Raw genomic sequence first — 14853 nt, 5'->3', positions numbered from 1 at the left:
ATTGCACAATATGTAATAAATATATAATGTCACGCAGCGCAAGTAACATCACAGTACTCTTACCGTGACAAAGTTAAGTTAACGGGTAGTTAAAAAAGAAGCTAAGAGGGCACTAGTGGTACCAAAACAATTGGTTTCAAATTCATGTGGTTGTGTATAGGTTCTTCCACTGTAGATATGAATTATTATGAATAATTACTGTATTACAAGCCTTATGGAAAAGGTAATTAATGAAAATTGACACTACATATTTCTAATACAAGGTGAAGCTACATTGTAATACAACACTTTGAAGGGCAGATATGACCACGGCTAACACTGAAGTTAGTAAAGAGAAGAATGATTTTTTAGCGGCGTATCACATACTAAAATTTTCAAAAAATGACAAGGATGATATAGAGGCAATAGATATTGAACGCAGGTGTCTTGCTATTAAATATTTAACTGTAAGGCACTCGTAAGTATTGCAACGTTACTTTCATCTAAATACAAATATCTGTTGAGTATATTAAGCACATACATAAATTATCTACTATAGTGAATCAGAAGATATGGCAGCGTGCTTGCTTGAAAGAAGCTTAGAAGATTATCAGAGCCTGATGGAAAACAAAAATGGCGTAAATAATTACTGGAAACAATTTAAGTTACAGATATCGAAGATCGCTAATGATCCACAGAAGTGGAAGTCCAATTTGTGCGATACAGAAACCGCATTAAGTTTTGTGAAGCCTCTTTCTTGCCAAAATGATAACACCATGCCGTGTCATGGGAAATTGTTCAGCGATAGACATATTGAAAATATTATAAATGTATGGAAGAATAAAGAAGTAGTTGGAAGGAACAGAAAAGTCAGTGTCCAAGCAAAACCAAGTCTCGCTCAGATTTCAAATACAAGCAGTAAAGTCAGGATTGAAGACAATGTTCTGAACAAAATGGATACATCTTTGTTTTCAACAAGCAGTTCCATGGAGCAGGCATCTACGTCTCTCTTTGTACATCAGGAAAATCAAAATTACGCACGACAAAGGCCTGTTAAATTTGAACCTAATGCGCATACTAAATTTTCAAGGGAAGATTCGTTTAAAGTGTTAAAAAATAATCAGGAACCGACGAATTTCCATAAAAACTACAGAAAATTAAAACACCAGACATCTGCTCAACATAACGAGGATGATTTCGACGTTAAACAGAAAATGAACGTTTTCAAAACTGCCAGGGACGAATTAAGTATACAACAAACGAAAGCGAACAGACCCCAGCCAAAGAAAACGTTAGGTGGAAAGGTATCAGTAAATTCGCAATTTATTTGTCCGTTCAAAAGAGAAAAGGAAAAAACGATACAGGCTCATGAAAATATGTACAATAACGAAACTGATTCGACGGAAGTAGGGGATGAGAGACTTAAAAACATAGAACCAAAAATGGTCGAACTAATCAAAAATGAGATAATGGATTCGAAGACGAGTATTTCATGGAACGACATAGCAGGTCTAGAGTATGCAAAGAAAATTATCAAAGAAGTAGTTGTATATCCTATGCTGAGACCCGATATTTTCACTGGTTTACGTAGACCGCCTAAAGGTATTCTATTATTTGGTCCACCAGGTACAGGGAAAACACTTATAGGAAAGTGCATAGCGTCGCAAAGTAAGTCGACGTTCTTTTCTATATCCGCGAGCTCTTTAACATCGAAATGGATAGGCGAGGGTGAAAAGATGGTCAGAGCGTTGTTCGCTGTTGCCAGAGTTTATCAGCCGTCGGTGATCTTTGTGGACGAGATAGACTCGTTGCTCACTCAAAGATCCGAAACAGAACACGAAAGTTCCAGGAGATTGAAAACTGAATTCCTGGTGCAACTGGACGGAGCTGCGACAGCGGACGAAGATCGTATTTTAATTGTAGGAGCAACGAATAGGCCACAAGAGCTAGACGAAGCGGCGCGCAGGAGGCTCGTTAAAAGGCTCTACGTTCCCCTGCCAGAATTGCAAGCTCGTAAACAGATTATAAATAATTTATTGGTAACCGTCCCGCATAATCTCACAGAGGAAGATGTACATAATGTAGCTGAACAATCAAAAGGATATTCGGGAGCTGATATGTCAAATCTATGTAAAGAAGCTAGTATGGGACCAATTAGAAGTATTCCATTCAGTCAGCTGGAAAATATAAGAAAAGAGGACGTAAGACAGGTAACAATTAATGATTTCAAAGAAGCCTTGATACACGTACGTCCTAGCGTATCGGAAACGAGTCTCACAGCTTACGTTGAATGGGACGCTATATATGGGACTGGAATTGCACAGAATTATAAAGTATAATATATATTTGTGTTATCTGTAGTATCACAACATATTTTTGTAATACAACGTTGTGTAATAAAAATAATTTAAATAAATCTTTTAAGCATATTACGTGTTCAGCCTTTTAAAATTGTTTCACTTAACACGGGAACAATGTGTTAAGTAAACTTAACAGTATGAATTCTTTTGTTGTATGCAACAATTAAGTACTCTTCCACGTTAACCATTATATTCAATGAAATTACAGCAGAAGTGTCGAGAATCAATTTTTTCGAACTAATTGCATGAAAATTAATCGACCTAAAATCATCTATGTGGTATATGTGAACATTTCCTAAAAATAAATACTTGTTTAGTTTTACTACAATTTTTTACATTATTAAGTTTTTGTAGGAAATTACCTGAGTCCAAACCTAGAATGAGTACACGAGCATATATTAAAACTGCAGTGGGTGTGCCATGTAAAATAGGAAACATATTGTAAACTTTCCATTCTTCTCCTTGCAAAAAACCCAAATAGCCGTGTTCTATAGGAATTCATTTTTAATTTTGTACAACCAAATCTATTTAACATACACCTGTTTTCTTACCTGTGATACAAGTGACTATGCCTGGATTGAACGTACTGTAACGACGAATTCTTATTTTTAGTGGTTGAATACGCATACAAGTGTGATCTCTGTTTCCCATGTCTACATTTAAATGCACGCAAGATCCTCCTTCCGTATAAAAGAGTACCTTAAAGTAGTACAATTTGAATGAAATTCAGTCATTTTCTTCATATGATTAGTATCCTGTAGATCGAATTTCTAGTATAATTTATCAATATTGCTACCTTGTTATTATCTGCACAGATAGCAATAATATTATCCGAACCAATGTCATACTTTACAATCTCTCTGGGTTTCTCGACGCGTAGCATATTATCAGTGGCAATATAACAGTAACTGTAACTTGTACTATTAAACAATTAATGAGAATAATATTTAAACACTTCAGTTATAGTTTTATATTTCTTTCAATCCATACCAAATTAACTTTCCATGGGTTTTATCAATTTCCTTCAATGTATTCATATCCCAAAAACTTACGTGATTATTTATAGAACAAGATATGCAAATAATATTTGTCTCTGCAAAACAAATGCATAATTAGTTAAAAGTTCTTATTAAATTTGATTCTTAAAATTAAAATAAGTACCATTTCTACAAAATTGTACAGTTCTTACATATTCCTTGTGATCGACTATATGCCTTGTACATGTATGTAAATTACACGTGTCGTAAAAGTAAATGAATCCTTCAGATGTTCCTACCGCTAATAAATTTCCTATAAAAAATATTTATTATTAATTATAAATTAATGTTCTTAACAGCTAAGGAATTTTTGCGTTCCTTACCTGAAATGTCTGTACAGGTAATATATTCCGACAAAGAGCCTTCTAGTTGTGGTTCAATAAAACTAATTTGTGTGTCACATTTTGTTATATTTTCACATTTAATCCATAATTTGTACATCGCCATCCAAAATTTGGCATCATTTTTCTCATGGAAATTAGTATAAAATTTATTTGGATTTAATGTCTCGCATAAGGTACTCCAATAATGTTTGGGAATTTCATTTTTGCACAAATTGTGCCACAAGTCACTTTGCTAAACACAATTAATGAGGAATCATAAGTTCTGTTCAAATCGAATTATATAACATTGAAAATATAACGAGATAACAATTATTCACCATTAAAAGTTTATCAATTATTTCATTCCAGCATTTGCAAACGGTTCTTAAGTTTACAAGTGTCACTGGATCTGTGTATGTAAATATATGTTCCCATATTTCCAGAGGGAAAGTCATTGTCCTTTAAATTAAACGAATAGAATGCAATTAAATGAAACGTGAAACATTTAACAACTATGACATTTCTTGTCAGCTATTTGGCTAATACTGGTTAAATATGTTAACAAGTTCTGCTTCATTTCTAACATTAATCTGCTCTTAGGTTATGTCAACAAATTCAGACTTCATTACACGAGTCTAATGTAAACTTAGATGACTATGAATCTGTCTCTAATTCGTGGAACAATTTGGCGTCGGATTGCAAACAGTTCATTCACTTTAATGTACTACAGTACAAAATTAATTACTTATTAAATTCAATACTTAAAGAAAGTCATAGAAAATGTAGAAATTTATTAGTACTTTGTATAAACAACAAAGATCGTTGAAGAATATCTTTTTACATAGAAAATATATTCGATACTTATTTAAAATATAAAAACAGATATCTGCTAACTGATAGAATGAAATATTAACACGATAATATAAGTATTACATAATTAAAATTGAATTATACTTGGTTATTGCATTTATTCTGTAACCGATGGTAAATAAACGAAGACTGTATAGAGAAAAAGCTCATAAAAGAATCATTAAATTATTTATCGAAAATTACGTGGGAATATACCTATATCGAGGACAGGTTCTTTTATGTGTCAGAGAAAGTGTTCCAATTTCAGCGCGAGATCTATCAGGAGGATAAAAAGAACTTTAAAATATCAAGTGCGCTTAAGTGTTGAGTGGGATCAATAAATATTAAATTGAAATTTAAAGAGGATCACCTACGGCGAAAAGTTTTTATTGGCTGGAATGTGATCGAGAGAATATGGATTTGACATTAACCCAGAAGGTTTTGTCTGCTTCTGCACGTGTATGGATGAGTTGAACGTATACGGATCTCTAACCTTGAAATATTTAAACGTTTCTACACAACAGTTATTACATATCCGTTGGTATTAATTACAAAATGACGGATCAAGGTGCGATTAATATTTTCTAATTCATACATTTGTCTAGATTTAATTAAATTATCTATAAACATTTCTAGTTATCGTTTACAAATTACAATTAAACTGTAACGAAAATTGTTGCAGCATTTACTTAACATAAAAATAACTTAAAGAATCTCGCAAATATTTTGAAATCGTTTGAATGATTTTAGATACAAGAATGATGCATGTACATTTACCGATGATGTGAAATTTTAGTGATGTTTCAACTGTTCTTAAGAACATTAAATGTGAATTTGATTTCGTTTTATGTTTTTGTTAGCTATATCCTTGAAGAATAATTACGAATGTGAAATGGATGGGACAAGCGATGATGATAGCGGAGACGATTGGGATGAAGTAACGGAAGACTTTGAATCTGTACCGTGCCTTTTCTGTAACTTCATTACAAGCAACTTTTGTATGGCACTAGAACATCTTGTAGAGTCACATAGATTCGATTTAAAAAGCTTTATAATCAAACACTCTTTGGATACTTATTCATATATTAAGTTGATTAATTTTATCAGACATAAAAATGTTCTACCTGACCAATTAAATGCATTGAATATAAAAACTTGGGAGAGCGACGAATATTTAAGGCCTATTATAGAAGACGATCCTTGGTTAATGTTTGGTGAGTAAAAAGTAAACGAGTTCAATGAGAAATCGGTATGTTCCAATCTTTTAATTATTTCTAATTGGTTTTTTCCATATCAAGATATTGAAGACTTAGAAGAGAAAATAACAAAGCCTATTGCATATACTGTAAATTCGGAGAATGGTTGTGTTACATTATCCGAGGCACACTTTGCTGAACTGCAAAGGACAATACAGACGCTCAGAGCGCAATTGGAGCAGCGTGAATTAGCGTGTTACTTAGCAAAACAAGTACTTATTTTCTTCTCACAGTTTAATATCTTTATAAAAAATAATGTGTATTAAATAATATTCAATTGCAGCAAATAGATGAAATGACAGAGAAAGCACAAAAGCTGGTTCTGGATGGTGAGTTAGATGAAAATAAGACTGTTAGTTCTTCTGGCAATTCTAATTGTAATGTCGATAAAGGATACTTCAATACATACAGTCACTTTGCTATACATCATGAAATGTTAACTGTAAGTTTACCTTGTCGTACTTATCGTCGGGAACAAGATGCACATAGCATTTATGTTGTTCATATAACAATTAAAATTTTACATACATTGAGAAACTATTTCTTTTTCTAGGATAAAGTACGGACAGAAAGTTACAGAGATGCGTTATTAACAAATGCGAACAGATTTAATAATTGTGTGGTGCTAGATGTTGGTTGTGGAACTGGTATCTTGTCTATGTTCGCAGCAAAAACCGGCTGCCGTAAAGTTATCAGTGTCGATCAGTCAGACGTTATATATCATGCAATCGACATAGTAAGGTAGATATGAGATTTACATATCTACAAATCTTCGCTTCTTCCATTTAATAATTATTATTGTATTTTTTAATGTGCATTGTAGAGAGAATAATTTGAGTGATATTATCACTTTAAAAAAAGGACGCCTCGAGGATATCAATCTCGACGAAGATAAAGTAGATGCAATCGTATCCGAATGGATGGGATATTTTCTACTATTCGAGGGTATGTTGGATACAGTGATATATGCCAGAGATAATTATTTAGCTCCTGGTGGAATACTTCTTCCCAACAGATGTACTCTCAGTATTGTTGGAAGCGGAGATACCAGTATGTTTTATCTTCAGTTTATGCTTAATATTTTATGTCGTGGATTGCGACGTAAAGAGTTAAATCACTTTCGTTTCCTTTTCTTTTTTTTTTATTTAGACATTTGTAATTCTTTCAGGGAGATACGTAGAACTTATTGATTATTGGTCGAACGTGTACGGTTTTAAAATGAGCTGCATGAAAGCGGAGGTTGTCCGCGAACCGAATATAGAAATTTGCAATGTCGACGAATTAATAACGAGCGCCGTTGAAATCCAAGCATTCGATTTATACAAAGTAACAAGAGATTGCGTGAACTTTTCGTCGCCCTTCGAATTAAAAGTAAAAAAGACTGGATCGCTGACCGCAATTGTTGGCTACTTCGATATATTCTTTGACTTGGATAATCCGATTCATTTTAGTACAGGACCTTACTCACCCCCAACACATTGGAAACAAACAGTATTTTCATTAAGCGAACCTATCAGCATTACTGAAGGTAAACTAAATGAATATTTAAATTCAGAATTTTTTCTTAGTCATAAATAATAAAGTACAGAAATATAAATGTGCAATTTTGTTACAGGAGAAATTCTACGAGGTAAATTAGTGTGTCGTAGACATGTTAGAGATATACGAGGACTCATGGTTACAATCCACATTAAGAATATCAGTCAAGTTTATTACTTAGAATAAATATTAAGATACTCGCTTCGAAGTCCACTTCATAGATTTAAGTGCCAAAAAAAAAAATTAAGAACATAGGGTCCATAACAGCTTGCTGGCTATAATATTGTTGATGACTATCATTAAAAGTTACGATAGGTGAAACGCGATTAAAGAAAATGTAGGATATAACAAACCATTTTGGTATTTACACATTTTACGACATTACAATTTACATTTTGAAGCACTTTGAAACGATAAAAATTACATAATCCCCCGGTAGATTGAAAGTTTGATTCCTACAATGATCAAGGTAGATACGAAATCTCTCTATAGAATCTTTTTGCATTATTTTACATTTTTTTTGTAACCAAAGATCACGTTATTTTGTTCAATTAAGGTATTTTTCATAAGTAAAACGCACATTACTTTTACATGACACTGATATGTGTTTTACGATAGAGATTGTTTACGATTTGTGCCTTTTCATAGATACTTCAAACCGCATTGATAATTATCAACTTCCAAGGTTATTTAAATAACTTATCATTGACTACAATGTTAATGTTTCGAAAAAGTGATATGACAGCGATTTGTTTTATAGTTCCGTCGAGTTGTGTAAAAAGTTTTTACGGTGATAGTATAAGGTAAGTATGTAAGAACGTGTCCGATTGCATAAATATGTCATTGATCCAAAAAACATAAAAAATGATTCCCAGCGATCACATTAAATAACGATAATTCTTAAATTGTTAAGTGCGATCGGGAGGTTCTAGCTACTCTTTTGTTATACAAACAACGATTTCGAGTTCGCCTCAGATTAAATATAATGTAACAAGTCGTATAACTTCGACGAGTGAATTAAAAAATACGTACATGTATGCATGCTTTTTACACGTATATATCTTTTTCCGGCCCGATAATGTTTTCGATTTCAATATTTAATACTTGTTAACGCTTAATCGAATCGTCCAATGTTTCTTTAAAAATACAAATACTGTTGCCAGCTATCTTGCATGTGGTATTGTAGAATAAGAGTATCCATTTCTATGATCAACGGCAATGAACGAAATGAAAATGAATTAACATAATATGAATTACGTTCGCGCGATACTTCATCTTTGATAGTTCGCAAATAAAATACTGCGTCTACTTCTTCTTCAATACCCATTGAAATAGAATTTTATAAGAGAAAAGCTTAAATATGATGCCATATCACTTAGGAACTCGTAATGTAACTTCCAATTAGTTGCTGCTTTCGAAGTTGCCCTGTATCTCGTTTAGGCTCAAGGTCGGTTTAAAAGGTATTCACGCTTCCAGATTACGGTTTATAATAAAACTCTGTGATATAAAAAAATAAGTAATAGTAAATTTATTTGATTGTAAAGCAAGAAAAATTACATATTGCCTTTGATTATAATATGTATACCTTTACAATAAGTAAACGATCTATAATGATTATGCTTGAAATCAAATAAATTGAGAACAATCTTATACGACTAAATTGATTTTAACATTCACATCTTTTATCACAATATTTTTGTAAAATTCAGCCATACATGTAAACACGTGAAAAACTTCCGACATTTTTGTACATTTATACTGTTCGTAACATTATTTAATTCTAGTCAGTATATATTATTTATAATACTAATGTCCGTTCAATGAGTCAAAAAACGTTGGCTATGAATGAACTATTCACAAGCTAAAACATATAAAAGAGGTAGTAGCCTTATTTGCTGATGCTAATAATCAAATGCTAATTAGTCGTTGATGTAGCTGTAAGTTCTATCTTTTTGTCGTAATTGTTTCGCCTATATGCACTTTTTTGTAGTTTGACTCGTTGAATGGAGTATAGATACTTTAATTATAGTCTTTTTACATTCATCGATCGTGATGATCGTTGATATTTAAATGATCCATTTCAATTGACAGAATACTTTCTTAATTGTACTTTGGATGGCAAAATATGGAAAAGCCATGAGAATCCAATTCTTAATATTCACCTGAAAATTGTTTCTCTTTCTACAAAACTCTTTAATTTTGACTAAAACTATTCTTTACCGTTATTTGCTTAAAGTAAAGTGATAGTATAAACCGTGTTAAAGGATTCCTGATTATAATATATAAATATTCATTATTATTTGAAACATTTGAATACTTTCTTATGTCTGTGTAATAATTGATGTTTTAGAATATCATTAATATCATTATGATAAGAGCATCGTGATCATGAAATTGATGAAAAATGATCTTTTATTGCTTTGCCATTTGATCTTTTAAATCTACGATTACATAGGAGTTCTCTGGCCAATGTTCCAATGTATCTTGCGTGACATAAATTTAGAATGGATCACATATTTTCTGTACATATTTTACAACAAACAAAACCCTAGAACTTTAAAACCGGAAGTTTGGATTATCTGTTTGCAAACCTTTAGCATTTGGTCCAAATTGGTATACTAATCTTCGACCGAGTACAGGCAAAAAGATTTTACTTTTGTAATAATACCTGAAAAAAATGAACATTTCTCGTGTAAAGAATATTACTTATTCGTGCACAATTATTATGCTGAATGCAAAACTAAATCATAGCGAAAAAATACCTCATTGCTCGGCTTAGTTTTTCATAAGTCATCTTTGTGTTCCCTTTCCTCGAACCCCATCGTTTCGCTACATCGTCGCTTTTAACAAACCGAAATTTTCTTTCGGAATAATCCTCCCAGCAGATTAAACTCGGACAAGTTTCTGGATTGTGCAAGAGATCCCTAATGAATTCCCACAACTTACCTTGACTAGTGGCTACACAAATACCACATATGCACATTATTTCCAATCATCTTTAAAAACATGTTTTATTTTAATACTTACATTTCTTTTTGGGTGGTAAAAACCTTGGCCTACCCCGTGGCTGTTTCGTTCTAGAAAATTCTATGCTATTCTCCGACTCTGCATCTGTACAAAAATTACGAATTTAAATACGCTCTTAATCGTTAAACCGTTACGCAAAATATAATAATTACCTGATGTACTGCTACTATTAGTCTGCTGGCAATCGTCTTCGATATATAAGGGAAACGTGCCAAAGGGTGAAACTGTAATTGCATACATTCGCGTATATTAGTGATAACATTACTACATTCGAGTGAAAAAAATTAAGCCGTAAAAGAAATAACATTGTGCGGACAGTTCAGTGTTTATTTCTGTTATCAACGAACGTCTGTAACAAATTACGTACGGATATCTGAGGTATGCTGAATGGGCAATAGGTCGTAAAGTTTCTCCCCATACTCGGGATCGTGAGCGCGAAAATCGCTTCGAGTAAAGTGGATTAATTTGCTTCCTGGTACCGTGAGACTATGCTGAATTTTACTGTAAGGCAGTCCGATTTGAGACGCTGCACACATCAGCCAATTTATTGTCTCGTCTTGACTCCAACTATCAATAGGTTTCTCAGCCCATCCTGTACCATCGGTTTCATTCTCTTCAACACCTGTTAATCATGTGACGATATGAAGAAAGTGATTCACGTGAAAGCTGTGTACATATATTGATAAACGAAACGGAAGACCAAGAGCTATAACAGTGTATGTGTCATTTACAATAATGAATTATTACAATAATGTATGAATAATTGTAACATATAATCATCGTATAAAACGGTAACTGTATAGTAATACGTTCTTGTTCAAAATGTTTGAAAAGCAGCTAATTAAAATTCATTTAGAGAGCAGACGGTATTTTTCGGAAATTACCAAAGTTAAATCTCTTCTGGACCGGTTCGCAACTATGTGTCTTCAGGGTACTTGTTTCTTGCGCGTGCACGTCCAAGTCCAGGAGGCGAGGATTGTCTTCCTCCAACGTATTTGGAAACCAGGAGTGGAGCTGCAAGTAAAACGTATCGTGTGACAAACAAATCCGAAACGTAACCCACGTACGTCCTGATAATAACTCGCCGCTAGTATTTCCGAACGTCTCTTCCGAGCGCCTCGGGCATTACTTTAACGTATATAATTAATTCGAATGCTTTGTAAAAAGTTGAAAGCGAGCTAAATGATAACGGTACTACGAGTTGATAAATTATTACTTATGCTCATTGTAAAGTAAATATTTTAGTTGATTTACATTTAACATCGTTTCTGCGAATCGATATTCAACACATGGAATGTTTCCACTTAAGAAGGTTGAAAATAGCGAACATGCTACGTTTTTTATATTAACTTTAATTGATAGGCTTATAGTAAATTATGGTTATATTGACAGAATCTGTTTACAGGTCGTGCCAACAGGCTGACTTCGGAATCTGAATTAAATGCAAACATAAATAGAGAGATGGATCTATCTTCGGATCTTAGAGAAATCTGAACCTGTACTATCGAACTGGGTACATTCGATTATTGATAGTTCATTTGTATACATAATGTTTAATTGATCATTTAAGATGACTGAATTGCTCAAAATTTTTGTGCAATATGCATTAACATTTGTATTACAAATTCAGTCTAGTGACATAACCGATATCGTACAAATAGCATTCGTACTGCATTTAAATGGGAATTGCCATCTACTGTAGAAACTCTAGTTATCGCGTATTTAGTCGCCGCGGAAATGTATTTCTTTGGCTAAGGCAATTCCTCTCTTTTTCATTCTTTCTCTATAGCGTGCGCTTTACTTCGTACTGAATGGAATTAAAGAGATAAAAAACCTCGTACTAAATTAATAGACGTTTATTATATTCTTAGTAAAAATAGTAATACAGATTGTTAAGTTCTTTGTAATGGAAAACTTAATTTCCGATGAATGTAAATGAGCAATATTTATTTTAATTAATTTCTGTGCAATGATGCAATTAAACTCTAGGAGGAAAAATAGCAACCGTTTTACGTGATTGTTTACTTTTCTATTCCTCTTTATCTCATGTTGCAGACGCACGAAGTAGCTATCTTATACATGCACCTTGCACATGCGGATTAAGTGGCAGTGTTTTCTTAAACATTGCACTTTTTCATTCAAACATAAACATTAGAACATGTAACCGTATTTATTTTTTAGAAAGTTAATTGAAATAAACTAACACGTGGCACAACCTTAAAAAAAAAGCCTTTCGCTTAATAGCACGTGAAACTCTCGTGCTTGCCATCTCTTCACAAATACACAAACGATAAACGGACAGAAATTATCGCAACACGTAATTATCTCGCAGCCCATTAAATAACGCATCCGTAACTTTTCCACTCCGAGTGCAACTCACCGCCTGTATGTTAGATTTTTCGTAAATATCGAACTGATACATTTCTCAGGTTCATACGATTCCCAAACGGACCGGTAACAATATTGTCCAACTGCAAGCGATGGAGGATGTGGCTCTCCTTAAAACTGTTAAGATTGGCACAAAAACAATCACCAAGTGTGCGTCACTGCGCGTAGTTAAACAGATCGCATCACCGACTTTCGGGCACTGATTCAAGCGACAGGAAACCCACGACGTCGCCACAGTGTCGCGCAGCGTGATACTGATCATTGGTCGCCGGAATGTCTCCGAGTATCACGTCGTTTAGCTACAACGCGATAGACGTCAGCAGAGAGCCTGGAAGAGCAGGTTTCAACGGGGATTTCCCGCTTTTCAGTACCGTCCAATCGCCGACTACATGACGCCCCGCGATAACTGACGCAATAATTATGATTGCACGCCATTGGCGGCGGTCTTCGTGGTCCTGGAGAATCCATGACGATATCAACTGAAAACATGGTTAATTACTTATACACGGTTATTCCCCAAGTGGCGGTTTTATTATTTTGCGGTTTGGCGAGGCCGACCGGATGGTGCGTGAAACGTTTCATCCATGTACAATATGAAGCTTCGTTATGTGGGTTCCAGCTGGAATATAAAAAAGAATGTTAGAGGAATTGTTCGTACAAGTTTTAGAAACGAAATCTAAATAAATGGCTGCGAATTTTTTATTTAAGGTTGAAATATTTTCTTTTAAAAATAAGCACGTGGATTGTGAATATAAAAGTATGCATCACATTTTAGAATAAGAATATGTATGGAACAGCGAACTTTCAAATTCTTACAGTATTATTAATCTTATATAAATTCTGTAGAAATCGGAAACGTAATTTTTAAGTATGTACTCGATGAACAGTTTCATTTCAGATTCCTAGAACTTGCTCACAGATCTATTTGTGTCTGCACTAAGTTAATGTTTTAAAATCTAAGCCCGTCGACGAAAAAATTCGTTCATTCGACAATTTCATAAACCGAAAAGACCCTGTCACAATAATCGTTTTAAAATACGAAACTGTTATCACAAGCGAATATGTTCTTATTGTTAATATAATTTCTCATTAATGTAGGTCAAGAAGTTAATCTCCTGCAATCATTCAATTTACGAATCAGCATTTAATTAAACAGATATCACGGTATGATCAAATTAGGTTAATGTAATTATCTAATGAAACCATTCTTTCCCTCTTTCTAATTCGCTATAAAAAAATCTATACCTTGTATACTACATTACCGACATCTTTATATTACTCATGCAAGCATACATTTGTATGTAAAGATCGTTTTCGTTGGGCAATATGAGGACGTAGAAGTAAAACCTAGACTTAAACCTACATTAGTTTGTATCTTTAAACATTTCAGCTGGTTTCTGCTGCCTTTTAATACAACGGGATCTGCCCTGTGACAATGATATTCAGCGGTTTGAAAATACCACAAGGTTGAAGCTTTTTTCTCTCAGCATTAGTATTTTCTAACCACGCTATTAATAGTAATACATTGGTTTGTCGAAGAGAAAAAGAGATATTTTAACAACGTATTTCGTGCGCATACCAAATTTTCCAGCAGTATATCGCGTTGCAATTTATGTGCAACATATGTTTGACAAAGTTTTCATTTTATGCCGATTAAATGTATATATATGCGCGGGTCGGAAACATTCTTTACGAAGATGTGCAATTTATTTCGTGTACTTTCACCGTTACGTAATGTTTTCTCCAATATCGCTCTTACAAACTATAAGATTTAAAAAAACTTACATTGGCGACGCCTATGAACTCATTTATTTATAGTACACTGCGATGTCTCGACTTCGAAGTGTAAACATGTTGAGTACTACCATGGCTTCACTTCATTCTGCGATTTTTCTCTCTCTTTCTCCTTTTCTCTCTGTCTGTCTGTATCTTTGTTCGCTTCCGTATAATCGGTTCTTTTTTCTTGTTTTTCATTGCATCTCCTCGGTTCCAGTTATACTATAACTGCAATCCGTGAAGCCATCTGAAGGTTATTCATTGCCGATTCGAAGAACTGCGATCGCGGTGAATTTCCGCTAAATTTGATTTTGTATCA

At 33.6% G+C, this 14853-nt stretch overlaps 4 protein-coding genes and 1 long non-coding RNA gene across 5 annotated transcripts; 2 read left to right on the top strand and 3 right to left on the bottom strand.

Moving 5' to 3' along the window:
• Window positions 1-293: 293 nt before the first annotated feature.
• LOC143425321 (fidgetin-like protein 1) lies at window positions 294-2492 on the top strand. Its single transcript, XM_076898034.1, has 2 exons — window positions 294-457; window positions 539-2492. Exons 1-2 carry the CDS (start codon window positions 303-305, stop codon window positions 2316-2318), a joined length of 1935 nt encoding a protein of 644 aa, XP_076754149.1. The 5' UTR covers window positions 294-302; the 3' UTR covers window positions 2319-2492.
• LOC143425322 (uncharacterized) lies at window positions 2382-4186 on the bottom strand. Its single transcript, XM_076898035.1, has 8 exons — window positions 4038-4186; window positions 3700-3952; window positions 3501-3629; window positions 3330-3432; window positions 3136-3259; window positions 2891-3038; window positions 2702-2827; window positions 2382-2634 (listed from the first exon to the last, which is right to left on the bottom strand). Exons 1-8 carry the CDS (start codon window positions 4152-4154, stop codon window positions 2459-2461), a joined length of 1176 nt encoding a protein of 391 aa, XP_076754150.1. The 5' UTR covers window positions 4155-4186; the 3' UTR covers window positions 2382-2458.
• Window positions 4187-4679: 493 nt separating this feature from the next.
• On the bottom strand, window positions 4680-5029 carry LOC143425674 (uncharacterized). The gene is made up of 2 exons (XR_013102063.1): window positions 4923-5029; window positions 4680-4824 (listed from the first exon to the last, which is right to left on the bottom strand). It is a non-coding gene; the product is annotated as an uncharacterized LOC143425674 (long non-coding RNA).
• Window positions 4992-8243, top strand: Art3 (arginine methyltransferase 3). Its single transcript, XM_076898661.1, has 8 exons — window positions 4992-5116; window positions 5409-5762; window positions 5847-6016; window positions 6088-6246; window positions 6358-6545; window positions 6628-6854; window positions 6973-7332; window positions 7420-8243. The coding sequence occupies exons 1-8, from the start codon at window positions 5104-5106 to the stop codon at window positions 7527-7529; spliced, it is 1581 nt and encodes a 526-aa protein (XP_076754776.1). The 5' UTR covers window positions 4992-5103; the 3' UTR covers window positions 7530-8243.
• Window positions 8244-9726: 1483 nt separating this feature from the next.
• Window positions 9727-11372, bottom strand: LOC143425706 (ETS-related transcription factor Elf-5; the record flags this gene model as incomplete). Its single annotated transcript, XM_076898708.1, has 6 exons — window positions 9727-10011; window positions 10106-10301; window positions 10371-10454; window positions 10523-10594; window positions 10738-10992; window positions 11255-11372. Coding segments are annotated over 6 exons (837 nt in total), but the record flags the coding sequence as incomplete, so codon positions are not given.
• Between the last annotated feature and the right edge of the window lie 3481 nt (window positions 11373-14853).

The sequence above is a fragment of the Xylocopa sonorina genome, chromosome 7, assembly GCF_050948175.1.
Source record: "Xylocopa sonorina isolate GNS202 chromosome 7, iyXylSono1_principal, whole genome shotgun sequence".
NCBI lineage: Eukaryota > Metazoa > Arthropoda > Insecta > Hymenoptera > Apidae > Xylocopa > Xylocopa sonorina.
Note: the sequence above shows the minus strand (reverse complement) of the source record. Positions and strands in the feature narration are given on the sequence as shown.